General features: G+C 47.5%; 1 protein-coding gene across 1 annotated transcript; it reads right to left on the bottom strand.

Moving 5' to 3' along the window:
* Positions 1-3505: 3505 nt before the first annotated feature.
* Positions 3506-15595, bottom strand: SLC2A2 (solute carrier family 2 member 2). Its single transcript, XM_061374825.1, has 11 exons — positions 15460-15595; positions 14740-14835; positions 13962-14230; positions 13334-13458; positions 12439-12554; positions 11132-11294; positions 10083-10270; positions 9015-9119; positions 7082-7183; positions 6009-6212; positions 3506-5776 (listed from the first exon to the last, which is right to left on the bottom strand). Exons 1-11 carry the CDS (start codon positions 15490-15492, stop codon positions 5585-5587), a joined length of 1593 nt encoding a protein of 530 aa, XP_061230809.1. The 5' UTR covers positions 15493-15595; the 3' UTR covers positions 3506-5584.
* Between the last annotated feature and the right edge of the window lie 170 nt (positions 15596-15765).

Below are 15765 nucleotides of genomic sequence, written 5' to 3'. Positions count from 1 at the left end.
TGCCTCATCCCTGCCAGTGTACAAGGCCAGGCTGGATGGTGCTTTGAATAACCTGGTCTAGTGGAAGATCTCCCTGTCCATGGCAGGGGGTTGGAACTGAATGAGCTTTAAGGTCCTTCTCAACCCTAACCATTCCATGATTCTATGACTTCAAAGCATATTTATTTGTAAATACTGTGATACATCTCTGTGGGGAGCAACAAGGAGGGCAGCCATGTCCTGCAACACACAAGGGTGGTGGCCTGGGTGACAGAGAAGAGCTGTGCTTGCTAGCTGAGAGGGGGGTCACTCTTAGAGCGGCAGTGAGCAGTTTACTCAGTCTTGGTGCCCTCAGCGCTGGGTAAGCACTGGGAAAGTAGAGGGAGGCTCATTCATCAGGATTTGGTTCAGGTCACAAGATTAGAAATAATGGGTCATGAGCAAAGCAGTGTAAACAACTCTGATCCAGCCTGAACAAGTGTCTCTGTTTCAGCTGCTCAGCTGTCTTACCTGGTATCCCATTGATGTGTCCTGCCTTTTGGGGGTGAAGGTTCACACTGGCTTCTGGCGCAGCCTCAAGCAGGAGAACATGAGAGAGGCTGGGGACATATAATCTATCCAGAGGACATTGTCATGCTCAGCAGACCCTCTGAGCTCCTACATACAGTCTATCTATATAGTACGAACTGCATTAAAGAGCCTCTGCAGTGACCTTGCCACAGGCACCCCACGCTGCTATAGGCACTGCTTTAATCCTGCCATTCACCTCCTGCTTTCTGTGCAGTGCCAGTGACTCATTGTGCTTTTGCTTCAGCCTTGAGAAAGGGATTCTGAGGTGCTGGATGGTTCCTACAATTACTAGGTGTTGTGTGGCCTGGGACAATCCTTAGAGACTGCTGGAGCACTGCCTCTAGGTACTTCTTGGCCACTCTTACCTTTCTGTGCTCCACACAACCACCCAGCCAGAGAAACATCGGGTGAGGTGTGCACACACAGCCACACTGCCTGAATTCCCCATGGAATTCACCCTGGGCACACACTGGAGATCAGAGGCAAGCAGTGGCAGTGCAGGGACACTGAGCTAGTGAGAACCACCTGTAGCTCCCACTAAGAAGAGGGAAAAGATGTAGTAACTCCAACTGTTCCCTCCTCGTGGGGCTGCATCAATGCTAGTACAGGGATATCGCACCTATGACCTGGGGGCCATGATGCTTTTCATAGCCACAAGAGCCACTCACTCTCATGAGCAGAATACATGGAGGCAAAGTCACAAGGCACTGCCCAAGTGTCAGGTCTACAGTTATTTCTACAGCCTGTAGTAACTGCGGTTCTACAGCCAAATTTATTGCCACTCTGCTGGGGAGGAGATTCCTTCCCTCTCAGCACAGCTATTTAGGCTGTGCCTCCAGATAAAATTTGCCAGTGTTGCTTCAGGATTTAATGAAACACTTGAGCACAGGCACCGTTACCTTAAATTATGTCTCATGCTTACAGGTGCTGCTGGATCCAGACCTGATGTCCTGCTTTGTAATCCTTCAGCTCTCAGTGAAAAAAAAGGAGGACATCTAGCACCTCAGAAAACGCATTGTACCTCAAACACTGGGCCCCTGCATATGTAGCGCTGAGGTTAGCTTCATCCTCATCAGCTGTGTGCCTGGGGAGGTGGAGGGGAGCACTTCCCAGGGATGAAAAACAAGTTGAAGTGAGGCAGAAAATCTGTGATAAATTAGTGTGGAAAGTGTTAATGGGGCCAAATGTCCTCAGTTTATTGGATTAGGAAAGTCAAACTAATTTTAAGATTATGCTTAGAGAGTGGGAAGCTAGATATCATTAGCCATTTCTCTGACACGACAGAAGAGTCTTAATAGCTGTCATGTCAGCACATTAGGAAAACACTGTCAAAACCCTTGCTGACAAGATGCTTTCTCAGAGATTATTAATTATATTTCATTATTAGCTAACCACAGTAGGAGAACATATTTCACATGTTAACTAAAAGCAACGGCCATTTAGCTAATAAGTATGACCTGGTCTTTTAAATTTTCTTAATGATTAGCAACTTGGTAAAACTGTAACACTGAGAGATAAAAATAATGATTCAACAAGCTGTGTCTCAAGAACAAGTTTTAACTGGAACTTGAATGTAGCAAGGACAGATAAAGTGTACAGTCCAAATTACCAGCCTGATGGGACAAGAAAAAAGTAAACGTTGGCAGGTTTCACCGACTTGTATGACCTCTTTCTGCATTGTCATGCATGGTAAAAGTGCACTTATGATAGTTCAGCCCAGCATATCAGCCCTCGTGAGGACAGGGATTGCCGTAGCCTCCAGCAGCGCTGAGTTCTGCACATCGTGTCCCAAGCTGCAGCCTGCCCCACTGCAACCATGAACAGAACTGATTTGAAACATCCTGGGGTGAGCAAAGCATCATCTCCAGGGGAATATACAAATAAATCAAATGATAATAGTTAAATGCATTAAGGCACATCGTCCAGTTGGGGCCCAAGAGGGTTGGAGAGGGTTGCCAGGGGGAGGTCCCAGCCTGGAAGGAGAAGACTTGCTTCTCTTCCACACAGCAGCTGCTGCAAGGAAGCACATCCTGAAACTCAGGGACCAGTTTTCCTTAAGGGCCTCTGAACACCCAGGCAGACCTTCTGGGAAGTTCAGGGCTATAGCTGTGGGTAAGGTTAATGCAGTGGGCTTTGTTAAACTAGTTTATGTGCTGTTCTACAGTAATTGGACCAGGCTTTCTGATATCATTCACCCAGTAACACACAGGAAAATAAAGACTGGCTGCTCAGAGCGTTGCTAAGTGATCCCTCACTGCTGGGTTACTGACAGTGTCACTGGCTGGTGCCCCTCAGGCATTAGGACAAAGCTCAACAGAAGTTTAGTGAAGTGGTTTTGGACAGTCTTTCTCATGTTAAACTACCCATGTGAACACTGTGTGGCTGTAACTCAAGCTGTTCTATTTGTATGGACTGGCCGGCTCACGAGGACCTAGCAGGGGACATCTAGGAGTCCAGTGACAGCACCTTCCCTGCCACCCTGCCTCTGCTGTCCCAGCCTTCCACTCCTGGAGGGGACCAGCCTGGCTCTGCCCTCAGAGCAGGATCAAATCTGCCTCAGCCCCATCTCTTCCCAAATGCCTATCATGCTTAGAGAGGCCCCAGCACCAAGTTGTAAGTTGCACCAGTGCTCATGCAAGCAGAGGTGTCATTTGTTGTGGTGTTATATAGGTGGGCAGTGAAGACAGCTGGGGTTAGATGCTGGCACACCTCCAGTGAATATTCATCCCAGTGCAGAGCCAGCTTCCACCAGCTCTGGAGCTGCCTTCAAACTCCCCAGTCTCACATCTGGACCATCCATTTCAAAGGCATTTAGCTGAGGGTTTGCACAGCAATTAACACCCATGGAGCAAATATGTCTTGCTAGGAAAATGCCTCCCATCTGGAGTTGAACATATGTCTGAGATATACAGAGAAGGAAAAAAACGCAAACAACTCAACAGCACAAGCCAACACATGTTGTAGATGTTGTTCATTGTTGCTTTTATGTTGCAGGCGTAGATAACATTGCTGAAAGCAAGAACCCATCTCTTTTTATTTTTCCCCTTCTTTTACATTCAGATAACTCATTATAATGTTTAACTATCTGCAGCAGACATTGTGGAGAGCTTCTGAGCCTGTTGTCTCAGCTAGTCTCACCTGGGGAGACCTGTTGCAGCACACAGACTGGCAGTTCGACCCAGAGCCTGCGCCCCAGCTCTGCTGCTCTCTTCTATGCACCACAGCCTGGGCCCTAGTTCCTACATGCCCTGCATGCCCCATGTCAGTCCCAGGTCCCCACTGCTGTAGCACATGGCAGCACTGACCCAGTTCTCTGGTTAAATCCCAGCAGTGACTCCAGAAAAGTGCAAACTTACTGCTTCAGTGCACAGGCCAGAGCCAGACAATACCCCAGTGGACCTTGTGGCTACACTGCTAGTTACTTGGAAGGGACCAGAATTTGCTCTGGGACCTTAATACCAAGAGAGTAAAGTCTACAGAGGAAAGAAGTTCGGACACATAGAAAGGAGCATGAACCTTCCCTAAAACCAAATCTGTAGCTGCAGCCTATGATCCTACTTGGCCTGACTATTCTCGTGCTTTTCATTCTGCTTGATCCTCTTACTTTATGGCCACTGTTTCACTGGTAGCTGTGATGAGCTCGCAGTGACTGAGCAATGCTGGTGTTTGTCTCTAAATAAATAATGGGTTTCTGTCTTGATAAAGTTGCTAGAAAGTAACCTGGTATCACAACAAGGAGCATGCAAATCTTAAAAGTCAAGCAAACAGAGAACAGGCTTTTACAGTGTTTGTACACATCCCACGAAAAAAGGAAGAAAAATCCTTGTAGCTTGATTTTGTGATATAAAGGTACCTCATATAGAAGCAAGCCGATCACAAATAAGGCTATGGAAACAACACAACCTCCTGCTTGCACACTGTCTTGGCTGAAGCAAACACAGTCAGCAAAACCATAAGTGGGTGCAAAGTGGGGGTCGGAGCAGTGGGGCACCTTCCAGTTTATGCTGCAGTACCCATTTCCTCTTTGAGTCATCATTTATTGTTACAATATGGACAGCCCAAGGCTTTGGCTGAAGCTGGAGCCTGCAGATCTAAGTGTTGTACAAAAGGAAGGGAAGGCAGATTCACAGGGTGGAGAAGGAGGAGCAGCAAACAGAGGTGACCTGGTGATGGTCACACCATGGGAGGGGTGGCAGCAGGACATGAGTCTCTTGACCTAGAGGAAAGGAGAGCCCAGGCTGTTGTGTAGTCAGTGATGTGCTGTCTTGTGCCACAGCAGGGTAAAGGAGGCAAGAAATGATTCCTAGGAGGAAAGAGGAGGTAAATAGTCTGGCTAAAACAAAAGAAAAAAAAAATGCACATCAGCCCCAGCCAGAGTTTCTAAGATTTTCCTAAAAAATCTTGTGACTTGATAAATTCTCATGAGATTGGACAGCATTTCTATAATGCATGGATAGCAAAGCAAGCAAGATGCATCCCAACCAATTCACCTTCTTCCTCTGCACAGGCAGGAGTAAGGAGCAGTTTGCTTAGTCTGTTTTCCGTAGCACCTGAGGCAGTCAGTGCTGTGGCTGTGCCACAACCTTCACCAGCTGTTGTTTTCTGAGTGCATCAGATCACTCAACAGAAGGAAGCAGTAAGCGTGGGACAAAGAGGTGAAAACATGAGGCTGCAGCATCAGCTGAGCACTCTTTCCTTCATTCCAGCTGAGTGATGACCCTGCTCAATGTAATGCTTTGCCAGCTAATAATATCATTGTCCCAGTGTGTCATGAAGGCACACATGTAACATAATATTTGTGCCCTTTCCCTGGCTCTTTCTGCAGCCTAGTTGTACTGAGTGTTTCAGAGGAAAATGCCAGGTTGGCACCTGTGGCTTGGAGGTGTGAGCTGCAGCAGTCAGAAGGCATCCAATGGATGGGTCCTCCTGGTCTGCCAGCTGCAAGGTTTCTGTGAAATAAGACTTTTGCCCAACGTTCTTTCTGCAGCACCTGAAGGAGGTCCATGCACAGTCCTTTCTGGGTGTGTGGCAATGTCTATGCCTCTTCGCTGCGTCGCAGGTCTTCCAGCTCAGTCACTGTTTTGGCCCTGAGCTTCTTGCGGCGGAATACAGCTGCAATCTCCTCAAAGGACTTTCCTTTCGTCTCCGGTACTTTGAAGTATGCAAACAGAAAGAAGACTAGAAGCAGAGCTGCGAAGATCACAAACACATACGGTCCACACAGATCCTGCAGCCGGTGAAGTGAGAAGAGGAGACACCACCATCAGTACCACAGGAATGGCTTCCCCATCCTACCTTGGGTGGCTGAGGTACCCAGCAGGGCTTGGGGGTAGAGATCTAAGAGGCATATCCACATCAAGATCTAGGAGGCATATCCACATCCTGCTGGGCTATTTTGGGAGCCCAGCAGTGGGGTCATGCCAGTCATTTATTTGTGTGGTTGTAGAGGGATTTCTTACCGCTATGTACTGGAAACACATTCCCACAATGAAGTTGCAGGCCCAGTTGCAGAAGCCGGCGACAGCAATGGCAGCGGGGCGCGGGCCTTGGCTGAACAGTTCAGCCACAATAAACCAAGGGATGGGGCCAGGCCCGACTTCAAAGAAGATGACGAAGAGGAAGATTGCGACCATGCTGACATAGCTCATCCAAGCAAACTGGCTCTGCAAGAGGGTGAGCTCAGTGTTAGTTCTAGCACAACTTTCATTAATTATCCCTAATTGCTTTAATTAGGCTTCTTTTTCAGAAATTTCTTTCTATTCAGACAAGTGGGTACTGGACATGCATAATTAAAGCTCTAAACTCTTGGGTTGGGTACTAGATGGCTGTGTGGTGCCAACATTGCCTCTTGCAGAGGGATGTTGGAGCTCACAGCTGTCACCTCAGCTGTACCTTCAAGCTCTTCCCTTGCCTGCAGGATGGCTGCAAAGAGGCAAGATGGTGGTGTCTTCAATAACCAGGGTGTTCTGTAGAGGAGGCCACCCCTTATTTACTTTTACATCTTGACAGGTTTGGACTGACTTTGATTGTGGGCTCGCTCCATCCTCTGCCTGTTCTGCCCCATGTCTCACACCCTGACCACTCTCCTGGGCGTAAGAAGGAATAATTTGTCCCTTTTTTAACAAAGACAAGATGCTAGTGTAGCATCCTTGCACTAAGCCAGGGAAATACAAGTTGAGGGTTAAGGACGCACTGCACTGTTTGCACATGCCCTGGGTTTCTTAGCAGGCATGGGATTATGCTTTAGGAATAGTGCAATGGCTGTGTAAGGAGCTGAGGTCAGCTAGCTCAGGGAGGGGACAGGGGACACAGGTCCTTTCTAGCAGAAGTGGGGTGTCTCAGGGCCAAAAATGCAGTGTCCTCAGGCACTTCTGTAACCAGAGGTAGCCCTAGCTATGGCCACTTTGAATTTCCCCTTCTTAGGACAAATGTTTTCTCCTGTGAGACAAAAATGCAAAACAATCACTTTAAAGGATGGTTTTTCTTCTCTTATTTGCAAATCATGGATTAAAAAATTGAGAGAGATCCTTACCAGGAGCACAAGTCCAACTGTCATGGCCACAGCACTTAATAGCATGCCCATCAAACCAGCGAGGAACAGGGACCGCCTGCCTGCCTTCTCCACCAAAAAGACCTGTAGAAACAAGTGCAGCAGCTCACTCTTAGGAGGTTCAATGAGGTCCTTTAGCCATCAGCAACCTGTTACTACCAACACATTGCATCCTGCTCTTTTAGCTCTCGTGGTAGAGATTTATGTGCTGGTTTCCAAGTGTCAGAAACTCTGTGGTGGCTGTTAGGGAGCCAGACTGAGCTGCCACCCTGCCAAGGGCAAGGTATAACCACATAGACTCAGAACTTACACTTAGAAGATCCTTCTTTTTTTTTTGGTCCCCTTCGCAGGAAGAATAAACTTCCCAGGTCTGCATTGATTTGGAAGCAGCCTTCAAAATGTAGCATAATTCAAGTCACATCATGGGCCATTTTATCTTGCCACCACTAGGACAGGGATAATCCTGTAGCAGCTGGAGTCAGGATTTATTCTTCAGTTGCTCCCAGACTCCTTTTGCTTCCCTAGTAGCCACAGGGTTTAGCTTGCTCATTTTCAACTCCTCTGGTGGACTCCCATCATCTCACCCAAACTCTGACAGCTAAGTCTGTAGCAATCACTTCATCCAGTGGGGAGGTACAGGTAACTCCAGAAGGACAGTGCATCTGGCCTGCCCTAAGATACCGTGTACTACCCTCTGAGGCTGTCTGCTCCTTCCCCTTTCTTTAAAGAACACCTTTGGCCACCAGCAAAACCTTTCCTGGCAATTACAGCAAGTGATTTATGCTTCCAAGAGACAATCTCTTTTGCCAGAGGCTGTTCATCTTGGTAACTTGTGAAGCTGCAGAGGGCAAGACTTTGTGCTTCCTTCTCCCTCACCAAGGTCCACCCCCGCTCTCAGTGTTTCAGCCTTTTGATCGGGGTCTGTCATTAATTGACAAATGTAGGTAATTTTTAAGTGCTCGTGGCCAAAAGCAGCAAAGAGCTGCAAGTACCACAGCCCTGGGGTGGAGATTAAACTGCAGGAGATACTCTGAGCTAGAGAAAGATCTCTTCCATCTGCCCACTTCTGTGCCTCATTTCACAATAATGTTTTCTCCTCTGTACAGGGCCTGTGATGGACTTCCTCTAAGGCAGGTTCACCCCAAGACCTTCTATCTCATACATGCTGGACTAAGATCTCTTAAAGCTGTGTGTTTCTACCTTGCAGCTAGTCCTGCTTCATGGTGGGTAAAAGTCCTTTGCTCCCTAAGTCTCTCTAGTGGTGTGAGGGAAATGAGCTTGGCATTTCCTGATCTTATGTTAATGCCCACGTTACAAAAATAATTGCCTGCTGATAGGAATTGTGTTAATACTCTCAGGAGAGAGACAAACAAAGGGGAAGGCTGTGGAAACAGAACCATCCTTTTATTGCTTCAGAACACTGCATAGATACAATGAGGTTAGGTGTTAGATTACTTTTATTACTGTGGAATAGCCTTTGGATATCACTCGTGCAGGTGCTATGTACATATAGAAAACAATTTGAAAGATAACATGTAAGAGGGAGATTGTGAGCTGCTGGCTTCCCCATCGCAATGCCAATCCCCTGCCTGCTCCCTGAGGGGAATAACACCTGCAGAATTTCAGTCTCAAAGGCAGCTTCTGTTGTGGGGGGAAATGCTGAGCTACCAGAGCTTCCCTGAGCATGGCGATGCAGTTTTCACTCACTGTGAAAAGCAGCGCTGTTTGATGGCAATGGGCTGTACTTTAAGACTTGATTTTTCAATCAGGGCTTGCCAGGGAATGATTTTCCTGAAAGGTGTGCAGGGTCAGTCCTGCACGACTGCAAATCTCAGCTCCAGGATAAAATCATATTTCAAAACCACACTGTAGCCTACATGTTTTTGCAGTGTCGGGGGTAAAAATATTTACTTACAGAGATAACAGTGAAGACTGTGTTCACAACTCCAACACCAATGGTTGCATAAACTGGTTGGTCAACTCCAGCTCTCTCGAAAATGTTTGTAGAGTAGTAAAAGATCTATCAAAATAATTAAAATGAAGGATTAGGCAACAGGGCTGGTGGAACTTTTTGTTCTCGTGAGGGAAGAGTCTCACTTGCTTGGCTGAGATGTGAAGTAATTTAATTAGGAATAGATTTTTCAACTTTTAATGGCTTGTTATAATAATTAAAGCTGAAACTTTCAAAGAAGCCTGAGGGAGTCAAAAATCCTATTGAAATTCTCCTCCTGAGCTACTGCATTTGCATATTTAAAACTGTTTTCTTCCATATAGTTTAATCTTGAAAGCCAGATCACCAGCACTGAGCACTGGAGACAAATAACTTAATATGATCAAGTTTTACATTAATTTTAAATAGCCTCACTACACTGGAATGACTCAAATCTCTCCCTTCTGTCTGAAAATAAGGAGGTGAATAACCTCTGGGCAGGAGGTAAACAGGTGGCTGACCCTGTGGCTGGTGGATGAGGCTGTGCATGGCCTCGAGGCAGGGCAGGTGGGTTTTGAAAGCCAGGACAGAAGCCTCAACCTTTGTAAAGTTGCCACCAGACTTTCAAAGGTTTGAGAAGGTTTTGAAAAGGAGGCTCCATGCTCCTAGGTGTAAAATGGTGATTTTTGGTGATGCAAAAACTAGCTAAAAATAGCTAGGAGATAGTGATTCTGTGGTTCCTGGGGTGAGCAGGTAGTAATTAAAGAGAGCAAACTGCTGAACTCAGGTGAAGGATGACAGGAGAGCTCAGCATGGACGCACCAAGCCAGCTGGTTTTGTGCTGAATGCCCTTGCACTCTTCTTCCCTCCTGCCCTGCTGCAGCAAGGCTTGGCAGTGAGGTCCACCTTCAGCACTGATGGTGGTGGCCAAGGAGCCTACTGCAGTCACAGGAAAGCCTTCTCTTCACCCTGACGTGGCTTGAATGGAGCCAGCACTGTCTTTTCATGCTCAGTGTAGTTTTCTTTAAAGACAAACGTTTTTGGGAGACTCACTGCATTGATTCCTGAGAACTGCTGAGATATTTGCACCATCAGCGCCACAACGACAGCCTGCTTGTACTTTGAAGAGGTGAAAAGCTGTCTTATTGAGACTTTCTTTTCACTAGCAGCTTCTTGCTTTTCCTTTTCCATCTCAGCAATCTCTTTCATCGGGTCACAATTTCCTCTGAGTCTTTTCAAATCTTAAGAAGAAAAAGATAGACATTTTATTTTCAGTGGTAGATAAGAATTAGAGTAAGGACAAGAATCTGTCTAACCAAATCTCAGGGTAATCCAGCCAGATGAACAGTAGTGTCCTCTTGCTCTGAGGACTCCTATGGCACATCAAGGATCAAAGGTGTGTCTGCTGGCAAGAGCCAGCAGCACATTAGTTCTGAGACACTGCAGTCAAGCCTCGTCCCTCAGCAATGCTTATTAGTCCCATGCAAACATATCTCAATAGTTTATGGTTCAGAGCTAATCTATAGTTCAGCAGGTCAGAGCATGAGCAGGCAACTCTGCATCCAAGAATGTGGTTATGCTCTGTTTTACCCTGTCCTGGGCTCTCACCTCAGTTTCACCTGTGTCCTACCACTGAGAGCTCTTAATCCTTGTAGACATGGCTGAAACCAGCTAAGGAGGGCCACACTGGAAGATGCATAAGCAGGTTCAGCTGTGGATTTACTGTGCAGTTGCAAATAGCACCAAGGACAGAGAGATCAGGTGTCTGCTAGAAGATGTCATTCTTATTTGTACAAGTGGAAGAAATCCCTTCCAACTGAATGGGGTTTTTGGGGTGGCATCTGCTCTCTTGCCATCATCCATCTCTCTGATGGAAAGGTGTAACGTACTAAGGCTCACACCACCCACAGTGATAAAGAAGCAAGTGTGCATTAGGCAGTGACTATTTGCAGGTGTCCAAAATCCCCCCTGCAAATGTGCTGTGTGGGACGCAGCAGCTATAACTAGTTACATGTGTGAACCCTCAGCTGTGCTTTTCCTTCTGTGTTTAATACTATACATAGTATAAAAACAACTTTAGACAAGCCCAGAATGTGTCTTACTTTTTTTAGCTTCCTCCACCTTCCCCAGTTTGATGTAAAGGTAACGGGGACTCTCAGGGCACAGTAAGAGCAAGAAGAACTGCAGGAGGGCAGCCACACCAGACAGACTGAGGAGCAGGGGCCACAACTCATCGTTGCCCAGGAGAAAGTCTAGTCCAAGGACCTGGAAAGATTGAGGCATGTTTGAATAGCTTATTTTGCATGCCTAGAAAATGAAAGTGGTTGCCCACTATGGCATTTGGAAGTGACAACCTGGAAGAAGACTAGAAGCAAATACAACTCTCAGTCCTAACAGTTTGATTTCTTTAGTTACAATACACACTTACAAGGAGGGAATGAACAGATGGCATAAAATGTCATGAGTGAGACTTTGGCTTACAGGTGCTGTGGGACACCCTGCAGTGACTCGGTCCTCCTTGGGACATGCCACCAGCAGGAGACCTGTGCCTGGATAGAACCACTGTGTAAACAGCTCAGCAAATACAAGCATGCTGGTGAAATGTTTCCTCCTCAGACCTTGCTATATCAAGGGTTTTAGGTAGGAGGTCTTATGGGCATATGTGTCCTAAGCAACTCCACAAAGGGGCAGGGCATGGGTAGAGGTCCATGCAGCATGGGGTACCCCAGATACCTGGGTGGTGACCAGCACAGTCTGAGCATTGGGGCTGCAACTGATTTGAGCTTTGCTTTAGTGTGTGATTATTGACCATTGAAAAAGGTATTCCAGGTAGTTTGTGTGCCCTTGTAACTTTTTTCCTTCTGTAATTTGAAAAGCATTGTATTGCCCAGGTAGTGGAGCTGCGGGACCTAGCTTGTGAACTTTTTTTAACCCATGATCTGTCCATGGTCTTTGGCTAAATCAGATTACATGAGCTTTGAGGTTAAGTTTTTCTGGATGTGTTGGTTTGTGGTATATTTATGTGCCCAACTGTCACATAGCTGGGACTCCTGCCATGGTGGACAATGCTGAGGGGAACATTGGGCTCCCTGATTCTCTGATGAAGTAATTTTTGATAACCTGAATATTAGAGATCTTGTGTTCAGGATCCAGCCTGACACTGATGAGATTCTTACAAAAACTTCCTAGGGAAGGGAGAAACTCTTTGCAGAAGTACTTTTTATTTCATGAGAAGTTATCTTTGTTAAGGCAGCTCTCACTCAAGGTAGGAGTTTAACCTCATTAGAGCAGATTGCTTTGCACTGTTTTTCAGTTTGGGGTGGATTGATGAGTGACATCCGTGTGTATCACTGGGGTATCCCTAATCTCTTAAAATACCATCTCTGGACTCGTGTGCTTTCCTGCTTACCTGGCTGATGAGGATACCCGTGACGATAGCAAGCTGGTGCAGTGTCCCCAGTGCTCCTCGGAGGGCCGTGGGAGAGACCTCGCTGACATACATGGGCACAAGTCCAGAGGAGAGCCCTGCACCAAGCACATGCAGGTATCACCTCTTGTAGATCACAAGTCAGCAACCAGCAGAAACCGCTTCCCAGGTGGGAAGGGAGGATGGAGCCTGTGTGCTGCCTCCCACATCCCACCAAGCTCCCTGTGCCTGGATGGGAACCACCTGCCTTTTGCAAAGGTGCTTGGATATCCCTGGATTCAGAGCCCCAAGCCAAGGAGCCTTTACACTTGAACATACACATACGAGCATGGAGCAGAGATCATCCACTGGGCAGTTATCACAGAGCAAAGAGCTTTCTGAAAACTTGCCTTGAAACTTCAGAGTACTGTATTTGCATATCAGTAACAGTAATGATAAGCTGATGTTTCTAAGCTAATTCTAATGTAATTCCATGTTATTTGCCTACTATCTTATCCTCTGTATGTACAGTACTCCTTTACTATCTGCTAGATAATTCTGTTGTCTAGGGAACCCATTAAACAGCATGGTTAATATCGTACTGTTATAACAGCCACCAGCAAGACCAAGGTATACAGAGGAGGGACTTGCTGCTTTCTGGGATGTAAAATAAACCAATTTCATGATAAAGCCAACTCAAATACTTCTGGGAAGGATCCTGGATTGAGAAGTAAGGACATAGGGAAAAGAGAGAAACTCCTGTGTGAAAACCCTGTGAAACCCTTCCTGAATAAAGAAAAAAAGATTAAAAAATATAGGAAACTCTTAGCTGCAGCCTGGGAGCAGCCAGCACCCTACCAGGGGGCTGGTCTGCAGTGCTTGACCTGCCTGGACTTACCGCAGTACAGCCCTGTGACTGCTCTCCCGGTGATGATGAGTAAGTGAGACGGCCCAAATTTCGCCAGCCCCATGAGGAGGTTCCCAGCAATGGAGAGGATGTTCACCACCAGCATGGCTTTCACCCTGCAAGGCAGCACCAGCACAGCTCCTTCTGGCACCTCTCAGCCAACTCAGGCATCATGGCATACAATCAGAGCTATGAAGTGGCTTAATCAGCACAGCAGGGTTAAAAATAATGGTCACAGGCCTGAAAATATCAGGCAGAGTAGCTAAAAGTATATATCCTGTGCCAGCACCAGTCAGATGCTCTCCTCTCCCTTTTGCCATGGAAAAAAAGGGAGAAAGAATTGGAAAGTTAATCAAGGCTGCTCAGCAGCTGCTTGTCTGAAGTGCTGAAAGTTGCAATCAAATGTTTGATTTATAAGTGAGGATTTCTGTAAGCCAGACCTCTGTGATGGCTGGAGCAGTATTTCAGAGGTTTGGATTTTGGGGTGTGTATGTTTAAAATTAAATTGGGAAAAGAACATAAATGGTATTTCTATGGGGAAGAAATGTTTCTAGGGGAAAAGTCAAACAAAAAGGATTTGGCTGAGGCAGACAAGTCACAGCACACAATGTGCTCTCACCTCCCCAGCCGGTCACCGATCCACCCCACGGTGAACGAGGAGATCATGCCGCCGATAGCAAACATGGAGACGGAGAGGGACCAGTACATGGTGAGGATGTGTGAGGAGGTGGTGAGGTCCTCGCCGGTGTCAGCCACAGGTGTGAGTGTGCCCGTGGTGCCAGCCCAGGGCTGCGTGCTAGGGACAGTGTCATCCTCCCCAGAGGCATTGGTGGCATGTCTGTTGAGGGGAGCAATGCCCAGCACACGGCTGTAGTGGGCTTCTATCACCTGTGGTGGGCAAAGAAGAAAATGCCATCAGCTCAAATCTATAACCACCCCAGCCCGTTTTGTTTCTTTTGTTGCCCTAGGAAAAACAGGCTCTGGAGGGTTGAAATCTTGGGGTCCCCCACAGCTCCCCAGTGGGGAGGGACCACAACGGCAGGAATGCAGTATCCCCCTCATCCAACACCACTCCCCGGGGATGGGGTGTCCGGATTCAGCACCTGTGGGGAGGTGCAGTCCCTTGGTCTGAGCACAGAGACCGTGTTGCAGTGCGGATGGCAGCCTGACAGGCAGAGCCCTGCTCCTTTTGCTGAGGGGTGGCAGCAGGGGTCATCACTGTTTTCCCATCCGTTGCCTTAAAAAACAGTACAAAACCTTTGGGCTTTGTACTGCGGGAGACAGTGACTGGGAAAAGGACAGAGCTCTCCCTGAGGGCTTCTACACGTGACAGACCAGCCCTGGCTGCCCTGAAGCCCTCATCCCTTGCCTATGCACAGCTTAGGGGCTCATCTTACCTTCTGGGGGGCGTTAATGACACCCAAGCTGTAGCCGTACTGGAAGAAGCCCAACACCGCGGTGAAGACAGAGAGAACCAGTGTTCCTGTGAGGTGCTGGGGAAGGGAGCAGAGAACAGCCTCATCCTACTATCCCAGCCCTGCCCAAACCTGGGGGGGCTGCCCCCGTTCTGTCCCGAGGGATGCTGCTGCCCAGCTGGCTGGGACAGCAGCATCCAGGCACTTTGGCTGGCTCCAAAGGAGAAGGGAAGGTCCCTGGAAGTGCGCAGGATCAGGCCCCTAGGACAGAGCAGAGTTGCCCCACAAAGAGCAGTCTGTGCCGAGGCTGTCTCTGCTGTGCTGCCAGTGTTAACGCCAGTGCTCACAGTGAGCAGGAGCTCTGCCCGGTACAGCAGCACAGGAGCAGCAGGAATGTGCCCTGCCCCATCTTCAGAACCACCCCTGAAGTAGATCAGCAAGCTAAAAATGACCAAAATTGGTGTTTTTCGGCAGTGCTGTGCCAAGTATTATTTCCTTCCATCACAAAGACAACAGAGCTCTTAAAAACAAATAACCCCTTGACCCCTCTGCCCCTGTGCTCAGTATACAGACATCAAACAGCAGTTAATTAGGGGAGGGGATTTTTTAATTGGTTTTGATCTTGGCAAGCACTAAATACCATTGCTCAGTGCTGGGTCCTGAAGAAATTCTAGCACAAAAATATCACCAAGTCATGGTTACCTTCTCTGCTTGGATTTTGCTTTTCTCGTCCATCCCGCAGCTCCTCTGCTGTCCTCCCAAGAGCAGTCACTGGCCTGGGCTGCCAAGCAATGTGAGAGCTTGGGCAGGGAAGGAGGATGAAGGCAGTAGAAGTGGCTGGTGCTCTGTGAGATGGGACTATATAAGCTCTGGAGTTAATGAGAAACCCAAGCCTTCCATGCGTTATTTGGCTACTGGTTGACTCAGAGCAGCAGCTACCAATCCCAGTTTTGGGGACAAATGGAACAATGGGAGACCTGCGAAGAGTAATAGAGTGGACCTGGGAAA

Source organism: Neopsephotus bourkii, unplaced genomic scaffold, assembly GCF_033783945.1.
Source record: "Neopsephotus bourkii isolate Nb327-2 ecotype Australia unplaced genomic scaffold, CSIRO-AGI_Nbou_v1 NB_1654, whole genome shotgun sequence".
Taxonomy (NCBI): Eukaryota; Metazoa; Chordata; class Aves; order Psittaciformes; family Psittacidae; genus Neopsephotus; species Neopsephotus bourkii.
Note: the sequence above shows the minus strand (reverse complement) of the source record. Positions and strands in the feature narration are given on the sequence as shown.

What these genes read in the sequence shown, in the direction of transcription:
- SLC2A2 (XM_061374825.1), bottom strand. Translation starts at nt 15,492, where the DNA reads ATGGACGAGAAAAGCAAAATCCAAGCAGAGAAG. An exon ending in ATCGGTGACCGGCTGGGGAG is followed by an intron (nt 13,459 to 13,961) that starts GTGAGAGCACAT and finishes GCTGCCTTGCAG; the next exon opens with GGTGAAAGCCATGCTGGTGG. An exon ending in AGTTCTCAGGAATCAATGCA is followed by an intron (nt 9,120 to 10,082) that starts GTGAGTCTCCCA and finishes TTATTTTGATAG; the next exon opens with ATCTTTTACTACTCTACAAA.